A 14,920-nucleotide genomic window follows, 5' to 3' on the forward strand; every position below is an offset into this window, starting at 1 on the left:
AACCTGCATAGACAATTGGGCACAAAATGAGTTGAGCTTGTTCCTTTGCTCAAGGGTGGAATTATGTGTGAAATTCTTCCCTACTGAGATCAGAGAGACCTTTATTGAAACATGCTTGCAATTCATGTTTTTATTATATAAAGGGATTGGAAAATGTATGATTGAAAAACAGTATATAAACAGTCTTTTCAGGGGGGTTTTTTTATTTCAGGAAAAAAAATCAAACACCAACTTGAAAAGTATTCAGTTTAGCAAATCTGATGTCTATTACTTTATTTGCAGGGCAGTTTCAATACCATCCTACTCTTAAAAAGACCCACAAATTAATTGTTTGAACATAAAAGGAATTAGTTTGGTGTAGTGGTTAAGTGGATGGTTTAGAAATCAGGAGAGTGTGAGCTAGTCCCATCTTAGGCATGAAAGTGTCCAAGTGACTTTGAATCAGTGTCTTTTCTTGACCCAATTCATTTCGCAGAGTTATTGTGTGGAAAAATAGGAGGAAAAAGAAATATGTATGTTTGCCACCTTGATTATTTATCAAGTGATTAAGATGGAATTAAAAAGTATAAACAAGTAGACATCTGCTATCCATAGAAAAACGATAATGTGAACTAGTATTTCAAATTGTATCCATGCATTTCAGTTTGTTGAAAATATATTAAATGACTTCCATGAACAGTAGCTTTGGTAACACTTCATCTCATTGCTTATATCTATTACACAATCTGAGATCCCATGACCTCCAAGTTTTTTAACATGATAAAAGAAGACAGTTGTTATATGACTGTAGAGTAAATCATCACTGTATTTAATATTAATTAAATTTAAAAATTAAATAAAACTTAGTTTACATCTATTATTATTGTTTGAAATCTTCCTCAAAGATCTTGTGAGGCCCATGCCCCTATAAAAAGTTCTACACACCAGATGTACAGTTGGTCTGATTAATCCTGAAGTGATAAACTAACGAAAACTAGTTACAATACATTGGTACATACATAGGAGCAGGGGTGAAATGCTACTGGTTAGGGCCGGTTCACCCGAACCAGTAGTAAGAAATGCTACTGGTTAGCCGAACCAGTAGCAAAAAAATGTAAAAAAAAAAAAAAGCAGTTTCAATGATCAGCTGAGTAATCCGTGATCATCGGAACTTTTTTTTACTTTTTAAGCATTTTTTTACTACCGGTTTGGGTGAATAGGTAGTAATAAAATGCTTTTTAAAAGTAAAAAAAAAAAGCTTGGACGATCACGCAGCACAGCTGTGATCATCCGAGCATTTTTTTTTTACTTTTTTAAAAGTAAAACAGTTGATCGGAACTGTTTTTTTTAACGGTAGTTTTAACCTATTGTTTTAAATATAAATAGTCCTCAACTTATAGTTGATCACTTGTTTAGTGATCATTTGAAGTTACAAGTTACAACTTGTAAAGCTAAAGTTACAACACTGAAAAAAGAGACTTATGAACAGTTTTCACCCTTATGCATTGCCACATCCCCATATGGTGGTCAAAATTTGAGCCGGATATTATTAAAAGACTGGATAGCTTGAAATTCTAATGACAACACGTAAAATAGCCAGACATCTAATTGATTTTGTTTTACCAAAATAGTTGCAATAACTTTGAGAAAAGTTTTGTTGATATATAGCTTCTCTGGCCTATGGAATCTAGGTGTGCAGATCATCAACATAAGAGTCTCCTGGAGCAGATCCAGATTCCTTCACACAGCCTATTGAACTAGCACAACATCCAGAAACTTCAAACAATAAAAAAACTGGATGCTGCTGATAGACAAAAGGAAGGTATTGACTGCCTAAAATCCTGGGAACCACAACCTGAGACATGTGGTGGGCTGCCCCACATGAGATAGATATTTGCAGGTAAATATATCCAATAACTTTCATATACTCCAGCCAACCAGGCAAACCTTTGCCCCAAAAATAGTTGCAAACAGGAATCAGAGCTCTTTTAACCAAGCTTGGTTCAATAGCGACTGGCACACATCCAAGAAACAACTGATTTTCTGCTATAAGGAATATAAAAATTACGTGGTGTAATTTTCATTTCAATCCATTGTTTATCCAGGGACTCACCAGCTTTGCAAAATGCCCAGATTTTGATAGTTTTTCTGAATGCAAAAAGGGTTAGTGCTGACCCGACCTTGCTGCAAGGAAGATCAGTAATTATTGGCCAGAGTTATTGAGGCTAGGCCTTATAGAAGAAAGCTACAGAATAAGAACTGCTGGGAAGTATTCTGTACCTCTGGGATAGAAGAAAAACATGTTAAAACTAACATGCAAATTTCCTTCTAGAGAAGAAGGACCTTCTTTAATCCAGTATATTTCTTGGTTTTAAGAAGATAGGAAGCAGTTGTTGAACGTGAAAATATTGCTGAGTATTCTAACCAGTCAAGAACAATATATCTTAAAATATATAGTGAAAACAAAGGAGATTATATTTTGAGAGCAATATGGTACAAATCTTCATTCAAATATAAAACTTTTGCCTCTTGATTAACTTCTGATTACTCTAGTAGATATTCCAGCTAGCAGAAAGAGCCAAGAAGCAGTGGGCTTCACATTTTGCATAGGTACAGTACTGATAAATGAAAAAGCAGGATTCTGTGTAACTGTATCAAACACATAGCTTGCTTTTCCAGTGAGCAAGATGAAAGCATCTTGTTGACCTTACATGGATTGATTTACCAGTCAAAAGTTATAGTTTTCATAGGTGAACACTACCCTTTCATAAAATTGTACAGTTTGGAATCTTTTATAAATTAATATAAACATAATACTTACATGTTCTATTAGCTCATCATATTTACATCCACCTTTCATTCAGAACCTAAGGCATTGCCTTCTCTTTTCCATATATAAACAGCCCCGCGAGTTGGGTTGGGCAAAGAGAAAATGGCTGGGGCAAAGTTGTCAAGTAAGCTTCAATGGGTTTAATGAGTTCCCTGAGAGGGAACTAGAACATAGACAGCCCTATTGCCCAAAATGTCATCACAAAATATTGACTCAAGCTGATCTTTGCACCTATGTTTGTTGTTCCAAAATCTGGCTATGAAAATACGTATATTAAAGTCAATGTTGCAACCTTTGTCTGATTTACAGTTTAAGATATATTTTATGAGAGTTTAAAAAGTAAGCAGGATTCTAGCTTGTTTGGTTATCATTTGATTATGATACAAAATAATTACCAGATTTGTATAAACTTTCTTCTAATAACATGCTGACTTTGTTATAAAACAGTTGATTCCCTTCCCAGCATATAAACACTGTCAATCTAAAGATGGCCACAAGTGTCACTGTTGCCTTTAATTTTTTTTTCAGCAAGTTGAATGCATTGTTCAGAGTCTCATTTGTTGATACACTGTAAACAAATACAGCTGTATTTACTATAAAGATTCATGCTGCGGAGTTGAATAGATCAAGGATCAATTAAATCTTTTATTTGGAGATCTTCAAGTCTCTGCCTTCCCTCCATTAATTAAGATTTCCCTCCTGTGTGCTAAATAAAACAGAGCAAAACTATGTATTAGCAAGGAATAGCCTTGTTGTTTTGTAAGTCCTCAAATATATATGTTTCTGGTCTTGAAATTGTTTGTTATATGTATATTTTTATCTTAGCCTTGCACAAATAAACATTTTAGTATCATTAAGGATTGTTAATTTGTAATGCCTCTTCAAATCATTAAAGCAAATGAAATATCCTGGTGTTTTATCTTACCTAGCATTGCAAATAATATGCTGTGGTGACTAGAAAGCACTTAGCAAATTGGTTTTTTTCTGCATATTTCAATAGGTGTTAATCAAAATATGAAGAGAAAAAGAGTGAGTTTGCACACATTTGCTTCCAGTCTCTTAATCATAATATAATTGACATTAGGACACAGTCATAGATTTCTGATGGATAATATCTCCCAAAGCAGCCTACGCAGTCTAGACAATAGTGTGCTTTGAGTAGAGATCAAGGATACTATAGATAGTGTATATGAGAGAAGCAGCCAAAACGTTAACTGTTTCACCAAGTTGAAAAATCTATGAGTCTCTAGGGAGGTACAAATTTCTCTTATTTTAGTGATAGAAACATATTTTCATTTTCAGTGTACATTTGTTATATATATTCAGCACAGTTTTTTTTTTAAAAAAAAAACAACAACCATATTCTGGACTGCCCTGTGTTTGTAGTATTGTTCAAATATCTGTTTTCCATTCTGACTAAAACTAAAAGCAAGTTTTTATAATGCATAACTTTTCAGGTTATATACAAAGTAGTGGATAAATCTTTAGTGTCATAATGTGTTCTGTTAATAATAAAAGAAATATTTGGAAGAGCCTGTGACTTGAAGTTTTCTCCTGATTTCACATTACAGAGAATGACAGACATGAAGTTATGGGGAGGGATTGGTGTAACTGATCTCTTGCTTGTGACATTTTAATCATATTCTGTGAAATTGGGCAAAAGGAGTGAAATAACAAAGGTGCACTAGAAAGCCATAAAAGCTGCTTCCATATCCTTATAAGGAAAAAAAGGTTGTAATTATTACACATGCTAGTTATATTGGTATATTGAGATAGTTTTGAGAATATTCTAAAAATATATTTTTCTATATGTTTTACTGGTTTGTAAAAATCTAAACAAACAAAAGCCCTGTGCTTTCTTAGGTGGACATTGGGTATCTGAGATCTGAAATTCGTCTTACCTTTTTAAAGAAGGTAAGCTTGAGAGAAATGTATCTGAGCCGCTTGTATATATAAAATAGTTTATGCTTTTGGAAAGTGTAGCATTATAAAATGTTGAAGAGCTTTCTCTTAAGTTTTTAGTCATTCGTTTTATGTTCAAATCTCCCCCCCACACACACCCGGGGTCCTTTTCCTGGTTTTCCTTTCTGCTGAATAACAGTCAGCTTTTATTGGTATGCCTTATTAAGTTTTCCATTCTGTTTTGAAGTAGAAACACGTTCTACTTTTGTGGTCTTGAAGGAGGCTAAAAACATCGTGTTCAATTTCCTGTTATTTCTATAGACAGTTCTTTCCTGATTGTGACTCTCTTCCTCCTTGCTGCTGGCATAAGCTTCTGTCTAGCTTAGGAGCACTTAGTTGTCACCTCATTCAGTTCATGCAGCATTGGCTGAAAGAATAGCCTCAGGCTTCTATTCCTCCTCCCTTCCATAACTCTACTAGTACCATGGAGAAAGAGCTAGATTGCTGTGAACATTGTCAGAAACTGACATTGAATCCCTAATGACAGCAAGAAATAGTATGATTGAAATTTATGTTGCTTCTTCTGCATCTGAACCAAGAAGAGGGGAAGTGAGATTAGATTTTGGATGCCTGTATGAACTCTATCATGAAGTCTTAACATTTTTTAAGAGGAATAGACATTGTTTGTTTGTTTGTTACATTTGTTACATTTATTACAATAATGAAGCTGCTCATCTTTCAACCAACTCTGGGTGGCTCCCATTTAAAATTTAAAAGACATAGAACATCATTTTAAAACTATAATTTTTAATTATACACTAATTACAAATGCTGGGAGGACTTACATGTTGTACCTCCTATTATTGGTGCAGATTTATTTTCTTAACTTAAAGTTATGTTGGCAAAGTTGACTTAAAAAAACTTGGAAAATATTGCTAGTCATCAGTTGATATGTTGGATTTATATGCAACTGAAGTAGAAATTACTTGTAATACATTTTCTTAAACAAATGTTTTCAGGATAGTATTAGAGTTCATGCACCTGGGACATCATTTTGGAATTATGTTTCACAACCACCATGGCAACCATGGTCTTGTCCCAGGTAATCTCATATTTAACACATATAGATAGAGACACGTCAGACTTCTTTATCTCTGGCCTACTGGCACAGGACATTGAATATGTTTTGATGTATCAGTTCTTAATCTAGGTGAGTTTTACTGCCTTCTAAGACCTATTCAGATTCACACGTAAATCCAGAGCCACTTTTCTCAATAAACCAGTGGGCAGTTCTGTTGAGTGCCTGGTTATCTTCTGGGATTGGAAATCAGTTGAAGCTCTTGACACAATTGCCTCTGAGTTGCCTCTGACAGCTAATTCTGAAGATCATTTTGATTTCTGAGAAACTGTGAGAATAAAGCCACAGTATGACATCTGGAGCACTAATGGAAGAGAATGAAAAATGAATCTGATTGAGCATACATTCAGTCTAAAGTGTAGTGATAAGGCCAGAGAAGCATCTCCATCATAATTATGTCAGATGGTAACCATCCAGCGGTACTGATAAGGCTTCAAATTTCCTTAGGTGATGCTGTCTTTTTACATATACTTTACAAGTAGAAATCATTGTCAGAGTTTTGATTCTAAATGAATTAATAATTGTGGCTGCATCTATTAAATGAGATTCCTTTTGGTCTGCAGACAGTGTTGAAATGGATAAGATCTGTGGTTTAAACCATGTGCATCCATCAGGAAATGGACTGGTAATAATCAGTATCTTATTAGAAAAGGAAGTTATGTCAATAGACTCGAAGGAAACTTTACTGTGTTTCCTTCAAGCAATGTACCTCTTTCCTGGACCTGATTATATTAGATGCCAGTCTCCCAAGTTTTTGTTTGGAGATAAGGCTATTGAAAATGTGGTGGGGCATCAGTTGCAGAGCACTCTAGAAGAATTAGATTTTTCTCCAGAAAGGCGGGACCCGCAGTCAGGAATCAGTTAATTCCTTCTGATCTGAGTCTGCAAGATGATAAACTCCTCCTCTTCCTCTTGTCTCAGTCTGATCGGACAGACGTTTTTTCTCTGAACTGTCCCATTCTGACTGCTTTTAGCTGATTATTAATCTTGCCTGGCTCCCACTTTGCTGGTTGAGCATTAAATTTCCGAGCGTGAAAGGCGAGCCAGCCTGATACCTCTGAAGGCTGCTTGGCAACAGGAACATTGGGGAGAAGAGCACTCTAGAAGAATTAGATGTTTTTAGATCCTTTGCTATCAGGTTACGGCTAGGGTTTACATCATAACCTAAATGGGACTGTGTACTCCTTGTGGTTCTGTTATATATCTTGGAAGACTTCAACAGTATAGATTATACTAACTTCTGGACTTCCTGCAAGATTTGGGGATTAAAGTATTGTTTCGTGATGATTTTGTTCCTTCCCTGAGCAATTGATGGGGAGGGTGTGAAATAAAAGTTATGGTCATGGATCCTCCTTGTGACACATGCCCCAGGGATTGTCCTTCTACTCACTTCAATATGAAATGAAACTACTAGGAGAGGTTGGAGAGAGTATCAATTCTTCAAGATAGGCTAGAACAGGAAACAGATACTGGTAAGTTTATAGGAACGCTACTTCATTGTTACTGAGTATAATGGCAGTTTCTCCTCTGCCTCCTTTTATACCAAGCAAAATCAAGGGAGGGTTATTTTGAGTTTCTTTCTCATACGTCTCTCTTTTCCAAGACTGAGTTGTCTTTTGTTTTCTTTAATGGCTTTTGCCAGATTTATTTTCACATTCCTCTACATCATGCTGCTGATACTCAGCAACTGGATAGGAAAGTGGTGGTTTTAGATGAGGAAGCCTTTATCCAGTATTGATTGGTGCATCAGTAGCAGCCCTACCTGGAGCAGGGTGCTGGCAATGGTATCTTTTACTTACTTTTACTTACTGCATGACTACTGAAGATTGCTGCAATGCATTCAGTATGTAACAATATTTGCAAATCACTTGGAAATTGCTTTGGGGAGACTACAGTACCTGGTTATGGATGAATGAGAACCTCCATAACTATATAACACATGTGCTATAATCCCTGCTCTGTTTTTGGTTTTGCTGTCTATTTTGTAGATAGCCTCGTTATTGTGTTAGGCTGGCGTACAATTGGAGGATATTCTGGAAATTATTTACAAAGGGAACTTTTCCAGAAGGTGTTTGGGAATAACCAATTTGTGTTAGCAAATTTTTTGAAGATAAATACCCTGGAGTTTACAGCAGCATACAAATTAGGCAGGCAGGCAGATAGAATTCTTTCTGTATTTGCCATGCACAAATAAAAAAATTGCAGCTGGTTGAAATGACAAGAAATGGAGCAACTGCTAAAGCATTTCATAATGCTTAGTGAATATGCATGCATGCATGCATGTTTCCAAATACTATTGCTCCGCCAGCCTATTTGAAACTATATCTCTATATAATCTATGCAAATAATAAAACATACTATAATCACTGTTCAAATAAATTTAGGGGAACGTGAGAAATAACATTAGGAGCTTTTCTTCCAACTTGGAATGTGACATTAATTTTTGTTGCTTTTGCTTGTCTTCATAGCTTTTGACACAGTTTAAACCATGGCAATACCTAACAGGCTAATCTGGTTCTCTCTGTAAATCTCCTTCAAAGTTGTCGTAACTACTAAATACCTCATGTTTTCCTGTTTTTAATGCTGTTTTCTGGGGAAGAGACATTGTGGACTTACAGACTTAAGCTTGAACAATGGGTTTTATCCTCATTCCCTGCTCCTCAGCTTCCTGAGTACTTATTATCCTCCACCCCCCACATTCTCTTAGTTTTTTGGAATAAATTGAAGGAGGGGAAAGCAAAAAAAAAATAAATCGATTAGATGCCATTCTATCAGCGACTTGAATTTTTTAGAAAAAAATCCAGTTAATTATGTCATTCTTTGAAAATGTATTTATTTATTTATTAGATTTTTATACCGCCCTTCTCCCGAAAGACTCAGGGCAGTGTACAACCAGTATAAAACAATAGCAATATACAATTAAAACAGAGAATTAAAAAACTTATTCAATAATTGGCCAAGAAATTAAAATGTTTAGACATAAAACCCTTAAAATTCATAAAATTAGAACCTCAATTAAAATTAATAATTAAAAATTAAGAATTAAGAATTTAAAAATTAAGCCAGTCCCGCTTGAATGAATAAATGCGTTTTCAGTTCGCGGCGGAAGATCCAAAGGTCAGGCAATTGACGCAAACTAGGGGGGAGTTCGTTCCAAAGGATAAGAGCCTCCACAAAGAAGGATCTTCCCCTGGGGGCCGCCAGCCGACATTGCTTGGCGGACAGCACCCTGAGAAGTCCCTCTCTGTGTGAGCGTATCAGTCGGTGGGAGGCATGAGGTAACAGCAGGTGGTCCCGTAAGTACCCAGGCCCTAAGTCATGGAGCGCTTTAAAGGTAGTAACCAGGACCTTAAAGTGCACCCAAAAGACCACAGGCAGCCAGTGCAGTCTGCGCAGGAGCGGTGTTACATGGGAGTCCCGTGTGGCTCCCTCTATCACCCACGCAGCTGCATTCTGGACTAACTGGAGCCTCCGAGTGCTCTTCAAGGGGAGCCCCATGTAGAGAGCATTGCAATAATCCAACCGAGAGGTGACAAGCGCATGAGTGACCGTGCATAAGGCATCCCGGTCAAGTAAGGGGCGCAACTGGCGAACCAAGCGAACCTGGTAGAAAGCTCTCCTGGAGACGGCCATCAAATGGTCTTCAAACGACAGCCGTCCATCCAGGAGAACACCCAAGTTGCGCACCCTTTCCATTGGGGCCAATGACTCGCCCCCAACAGTCAGCTGTGGTTGCAGCTGGCTGTACTGGGGTGCCGGCATCCACAGCCACTCCGTCTTGGGGGGATTGAGCTTGAGCCTGTTTCTCCCCATCCAGACCCGTACAGCTTCCAAGCACCGGGACAGCACTTCGACAGCTTCATTGGGGTGGCCCGGGGTGGAAAAGTACAGCTGCGTGTCGTCAGCGTATAGTTGGTATCTCACCCCAAAGCCACTGATGACCTCGCCCAGCGGCTTCATATAGATGTTAAACAGGAGAGGCGAGAGAATCGACCCCTGTGGCACCCCACAAGTAAGGCGCCTCGCGGTCGATCTCTGCCCCCCTGTCAACACTGTCTGCGACCAGTCAGAGAGGTAGGAGGAGAACCACCGATAAATGGTGCCTCCCATTCCCAAACTCTCCAACCGGTGCAGCAAGATACCATGGTCGATGGTATCAAAAGCCGCTGAGAGATCTAATAGGACTAGGGCAGAGGAACAACCCCTGTCCCTGGCCCTCCAGAGGTCATCCACCAACACGACCAAAGCTGTCTCCGTACTATATCCGGACCGGAAGCCGGACTGGAACGGGTCTAGATAGACAGCTTCATCCAGGTACTGGGGTAGCTGCCATGCCACCACACTCTCTACAACCTTCGCAACAAAGCAAAGGTTGGAGACTGGACGATAATTTCCCAAAATAGCTGGGTCCAGGGAAGGCTTCTTGAGGAGGGGTCTCACCACCGCCTCTTTCAACAAAGAAGCGTTAATGATTCCCCGGAGCCAGCCTCGTGTCACCTCCTGTGTGGCCAGCACCAACAAGGAGGGGCACGGGTCCAGTAAACATGTGGTGGCATGTAACTTCCTCAATAACCTGTCCACGTCCTCGAGAGCCACAGGGTCAAACTCATCCCAAATAACCTCAACAAGACGCATCTCCGTCCTCTCACTTGGATCATCACAATTTTGGTCCAAACTATCCCGAAGCTGAACGATTTTATCGTATAGATAACCACTAAACTCCTCGGCACGTCCCTGCAAGGGGTCATCCCGCCCCTCCTGATGAAGGAGAGAGCGGGTCACCCGAAACAGGGCGGCCGGGCGGTTATCTGCTGACGCAATGAGGGTGGAAACATAAGAACGCTTTGCCTCCCTCAGTGCCACTAGGTAGGTCTTAGAATAAGACCTAACTAGTGTCCGGTCAGCTTCAGAACTGTCGTGTCCCACTCCTCCACTGACGGCCGGGTCAGGGAACTCTGAATCAGGCGTGCCTCTGCAGCTCTGCCAAAGTCCTAGCAAAGTTCTCAAGGCAGGCAGGAGACCAGGAAGTGACTTCAGCAATATAAGGTAGACTTTGCCTGACTCAGAGAATGCCAGAAAGCAGATCCTTTATATAGACCATGGGGTGTGGCTCCATGACTCAGCACTTATCCTGGCCTGCCCCTCCCTTCCTTCTGTTGACGCCGCCTATCAATTCTCCTGAAGCGAGGGTCGTTCCAGGCTCCAGCTGTTGGTAATTGACCTTCCCCAGGCTCACATGCTGTGGGGGAGGGGGAGGGGTCTAGTTGTTCCATTTGCCTGGGCATGGAGCCAGGGCTGGGGGCTGGAGGCACTTCTTCTTCCTCGGCCTGTCTGGGCATGGAGCCAGGGCTGGGGCCTGGAGGCATGCCAGGACATTCCTCAGAGTTCGGAAGGAGATAAGACGGGCCTGGCTGCGGGGAAAGCGGACGAGACACAACAGGAACGGCTGGACCTCCAGGTACTCTCTAGGCATCTTCTCTGGCGTTTCATCTCTCTCAGCCCCTCAGAAAACCCGATCTACACCGGGTCAGAGGCCGCAAAGGCACGACACGGTCCAAAGCCCCAGCTGCGGCCTGTTCCCAGGCCGCAACTAGTTCTTCAGCTGTGCCGTGGGCCAGATCCTCAGGGAACGGCCCAAGCTCCGTCAGGGACCTCTCAGGGTCCATCAGGCGCCTGGGATGGAACCAACACATTGGTTCCGTCTCCCTGCGGTGGTGGGTGGCGGTCCGAAAGTCCAGGCGAAGGAGAAAATGATCTGACCATGACACAGGTTCTATTACTAAATCTCCTAATTCCAGATCATTTAACCACTGTCCAGAGATATAAATCAGGTCCAGTGTGCCTCCCCCACTGTGCGTAGGGCCATCAGTTACTTGAATCAGGTCCAAGGCCATCATGGAAGCCTGGAACTCCCGAGCCACCGTCGATGACAAGCCGGTCGATGGCAAGTTGAAATCCCCCATGACCATAAGTCTGGGGGTCTCAACCGCCACTCCGGCAAGCACCTCCAACAACTCGGGTAGGGCTGTAGTCACGCAGCAAGGAGCCAGGTACGTGATCAACAAGCCCGTCTGATTCCTATGGCCCCACCTCACAAAGAGGGATTCACAACCGGCTATCTGAGGCATAGTGGACTCCCTCAGCTCTAGACTTTCCCTAATAACAACCGCCACCACCACCACCCCACCCCTACCTTGGGCTCTCAGTTGATGGAATGCACGGAAAATGTAAGTTTTTTCTGAAGCAGTTTAGATTCGTATGCTTTCTTCTGTTTATTGACTTTGGCACTAGAATGCATTCTTCAAGTGGCCATGTAATCCCATATGTTTTGGACCACTTGGCATAACATAAGTAAAAAGAAAATAATTACTGTATAATTTAATGAAAGAGCACTTCCTCACCAAATGTTAAATGTATATTGTACAAATGTTTATTTATATATAATTTGTGTTAGAAATGTTCACAGAGATAAAAGATAAACATGAGTAATATAAAGTAAGATTAAAGAACAATAAAAAAGGAAAATATAAGGAGGGAAATTAAGAAAAAGTAATTAAGGAATAGAAAAACAGAAAGTTTTCTAAAGAAGTGACTTCCAATCTTCTCTATAGTAGTTACAAATTTATCTTCTCTCATTAAAGTTACATGTATTGTACAAATGCTTTTAATATGCTTTACGTTATTTTTTTCTGGTTCCCCTTAATACAAATTCGCTTAAAATATACATCATGTTTTCTAAATAAGCTTAAGTAATTTTAATAAACTTACAGTTTATTTTAAAGATACACCGCAAAAAAGCATAAAGAAATTGATCACCTAGCAATTTTCATAGAAAATCTGATCCCTTATGTATTTCTTTATAGCCCCTAATTTTATTTATTAATCAAATTTAGAAACAAATTTAGAATTTTCCCCTATATATTATAATTTTTCTTCATTTTCTAATAAATTACATGAAAGATTTAGAACAAAACTGAGGATTTTCTTGGGTTTGAGTGTTGTGACCATCAAATAGATGTAGACATCTTGATAGATTGTCCTACATTAAAGCCAGACGTTCTGTGTTGGAATATCTCCCATTTACTACAGAGGCAAAGTGGGAAGAGTCTGAAATTACTTTCTAGGGGATATAATCATCCCAAATTTTGTCCTTGCTTTATGCCAAAGTGTATGTATAGCCATCAGCTCTGCTGTCCCTCAGCCTTTACAGATCGCCAACCTTTCTATCCGGTTCCTTCTTTCCTCCCTTGGATTTCCATCAAATAACTAATTATAGCTTCTCAGACAAAAGCTTTTCAATATTGGATTATTTAAAATCCTAAAAATTTAGCAGTTGTGGTAGTAAACACTGTCTTACTAATAAACTTGGTGGATTTGGGGCAATCCTGTACTTAAGCATTTTAATACAAATAATAAAGAGGATGGTGGGGTTTTTTTAAAAAAAAAAATTCTAACACTAGTTGAGAATAAAATTATTTCATGGTCTTAGCCATGAAAGCCAGCTGAGTGATTTTGGGCCAGTCACTTTCTCTCAGCCCAACATACTTCACAGGGCTGTTGTGGGGAATAGGATGGCGGTATATTGGATGTATTTGCCACTTTGAGCTATTTATAAAGATAATAAAGGAGGGATACAAATACATACATTTCATACACTGATGTGGATATTATCCATCTGTAGTTAAAAAGAGTAGTACTGTACAATATTTCATTCATCGTCTTCATTGTTTTTGAATTACTTTAGCTAACTCTTCTACCAGTCAAAAGCAATATATTTCTGGCTTTCAAAATAGATGTAATAAATGGGTTGCTGAAAAAATATTGATCTTTTAAAAATTGTTTTAATATTATGCTTTTGTCTAGTAACTTTGTTAATGTATACATGTGCTTCTCTTTTTATATAGGAAGGAGCTTCAGCACGAAAGACTCAGACCCCAGCAGCACAGCCTGTGGCAAGGCCAGGTAAAAACATTATATATATCTATCACAATATGAAACATAAACTATTAAAAAACAAAAACAAACCACTATGTCAGAAATGCAAAGCCATCTTCAAATTCACTCTGACTTGCTGTGGAAACTACTTAAGCTTTAACTTTTAAATTATGATTTCCCCCCATAAAAATCAAATGAATACATTTCTGCTTGTATATGTGATAATGTGATATAATTACAGGAATGTATGCATTCTGTAAATTTCAGATACTTTAAGAATCATTTCTTTCCTATGTACAGTAATCTTTGGAAGGTATACAAAAATATTAGGGATCTCTACCATATCATATTATTGTTTGTTAATCTACAGTATCCAGGATTTTGAGACGAAGTATGTTAACCGAACAAAAAGTATGATGTGATCATATTCTGAAAAAAGCTTAGTCATCTTTCATTACTGGTATTATTTATATGATCCCACTGTATTTCATTTCTTGTGATGCATTTCAGAAGATACTACTTGATGTATGTAATAATGCTTTTATACTTTAATAATGAATATCATATAAGTACTTCAAAGGATGAATAATGACTATCTGTCTTCAGGTTTATAGACACTTGAGGGAGGGAATATGCCTTTAATTGATTATTAAAAAGTAATATAATACAAAGGTTAAAAAAACAAACTAAAATAGAGTTCTATATGAGTTCTATAATGTCTTAATGGCACAGCCACAATTAAAAACAAAATACTCTCTTTAGCTTTTATAAATAAAAGTACTTGAAGGATTTTTTCCAGTAGTAAAGAAAAACTGCTGGTTAAATAGCCATCACTAAAAATATTTATGCATCCATTCTAAAGTATTTATCTTGTGTTGCTAAACTTTCTTCTAAAACTGATTTCAGAATAGAATGCTAATGAAGTAGCATAATGTTGGGATTTTTTACTGGTTTTGTTATCTTTGCAGTTGTTTGCCAGTGCTTAGAAAGGTCATACTGCCTGTCATAGTTATCTCACCAAGGCTGTTGAGAATAAGAATGTGCTTGGAACTGACAAGCAATGATATGAAAAGAGTAGAAATAGCAAGAGCTGAAATGCATCTGGATAATTTCTGGATAACTGCCGCACATGAGGT

The 14,920-nt window shown here is 38.6% G+C and overlaps 1 protein-coding gene across 1 annotated transcript in view; it reads left to right on the forward strand.

Annotated features, from left to right (window-relative positions):
- The window catches only part of CDC73 (cell division cycle 73), a 108,136-nt gene that overhangs the window by 69,858 nt on the left and 23,358 nt on the right, over positions 1 to 14,920 (forward strand). Inside the window, exon 11 of the mRNA XM_058178096.1 lies at positions 13,754 to 13,811. Within this exon, the coding sequence (XP_058034079.1) occupies positions 13,754 to 13,811 (58 nt within the window). The remainder of the gene's footprint in view (positions 1 to 13,753; positions 13,812 to 14,920) is intronic.

The sequence above is a fragment of the Ahaetulla prasina genome, chromosome 3 (genome assembly GCF_028640845.1).
Source record: "Ahaetulla prasina isolate Xishuangbanna chromosome 3, ASM2864084v1, whole genome shotgun sequence".
NCBI lineage: Eukaryota > Metazoa > Chordata > Lepidosauria > Squamata > Colubridae > Ahaetulla > Ahaetulla prasina.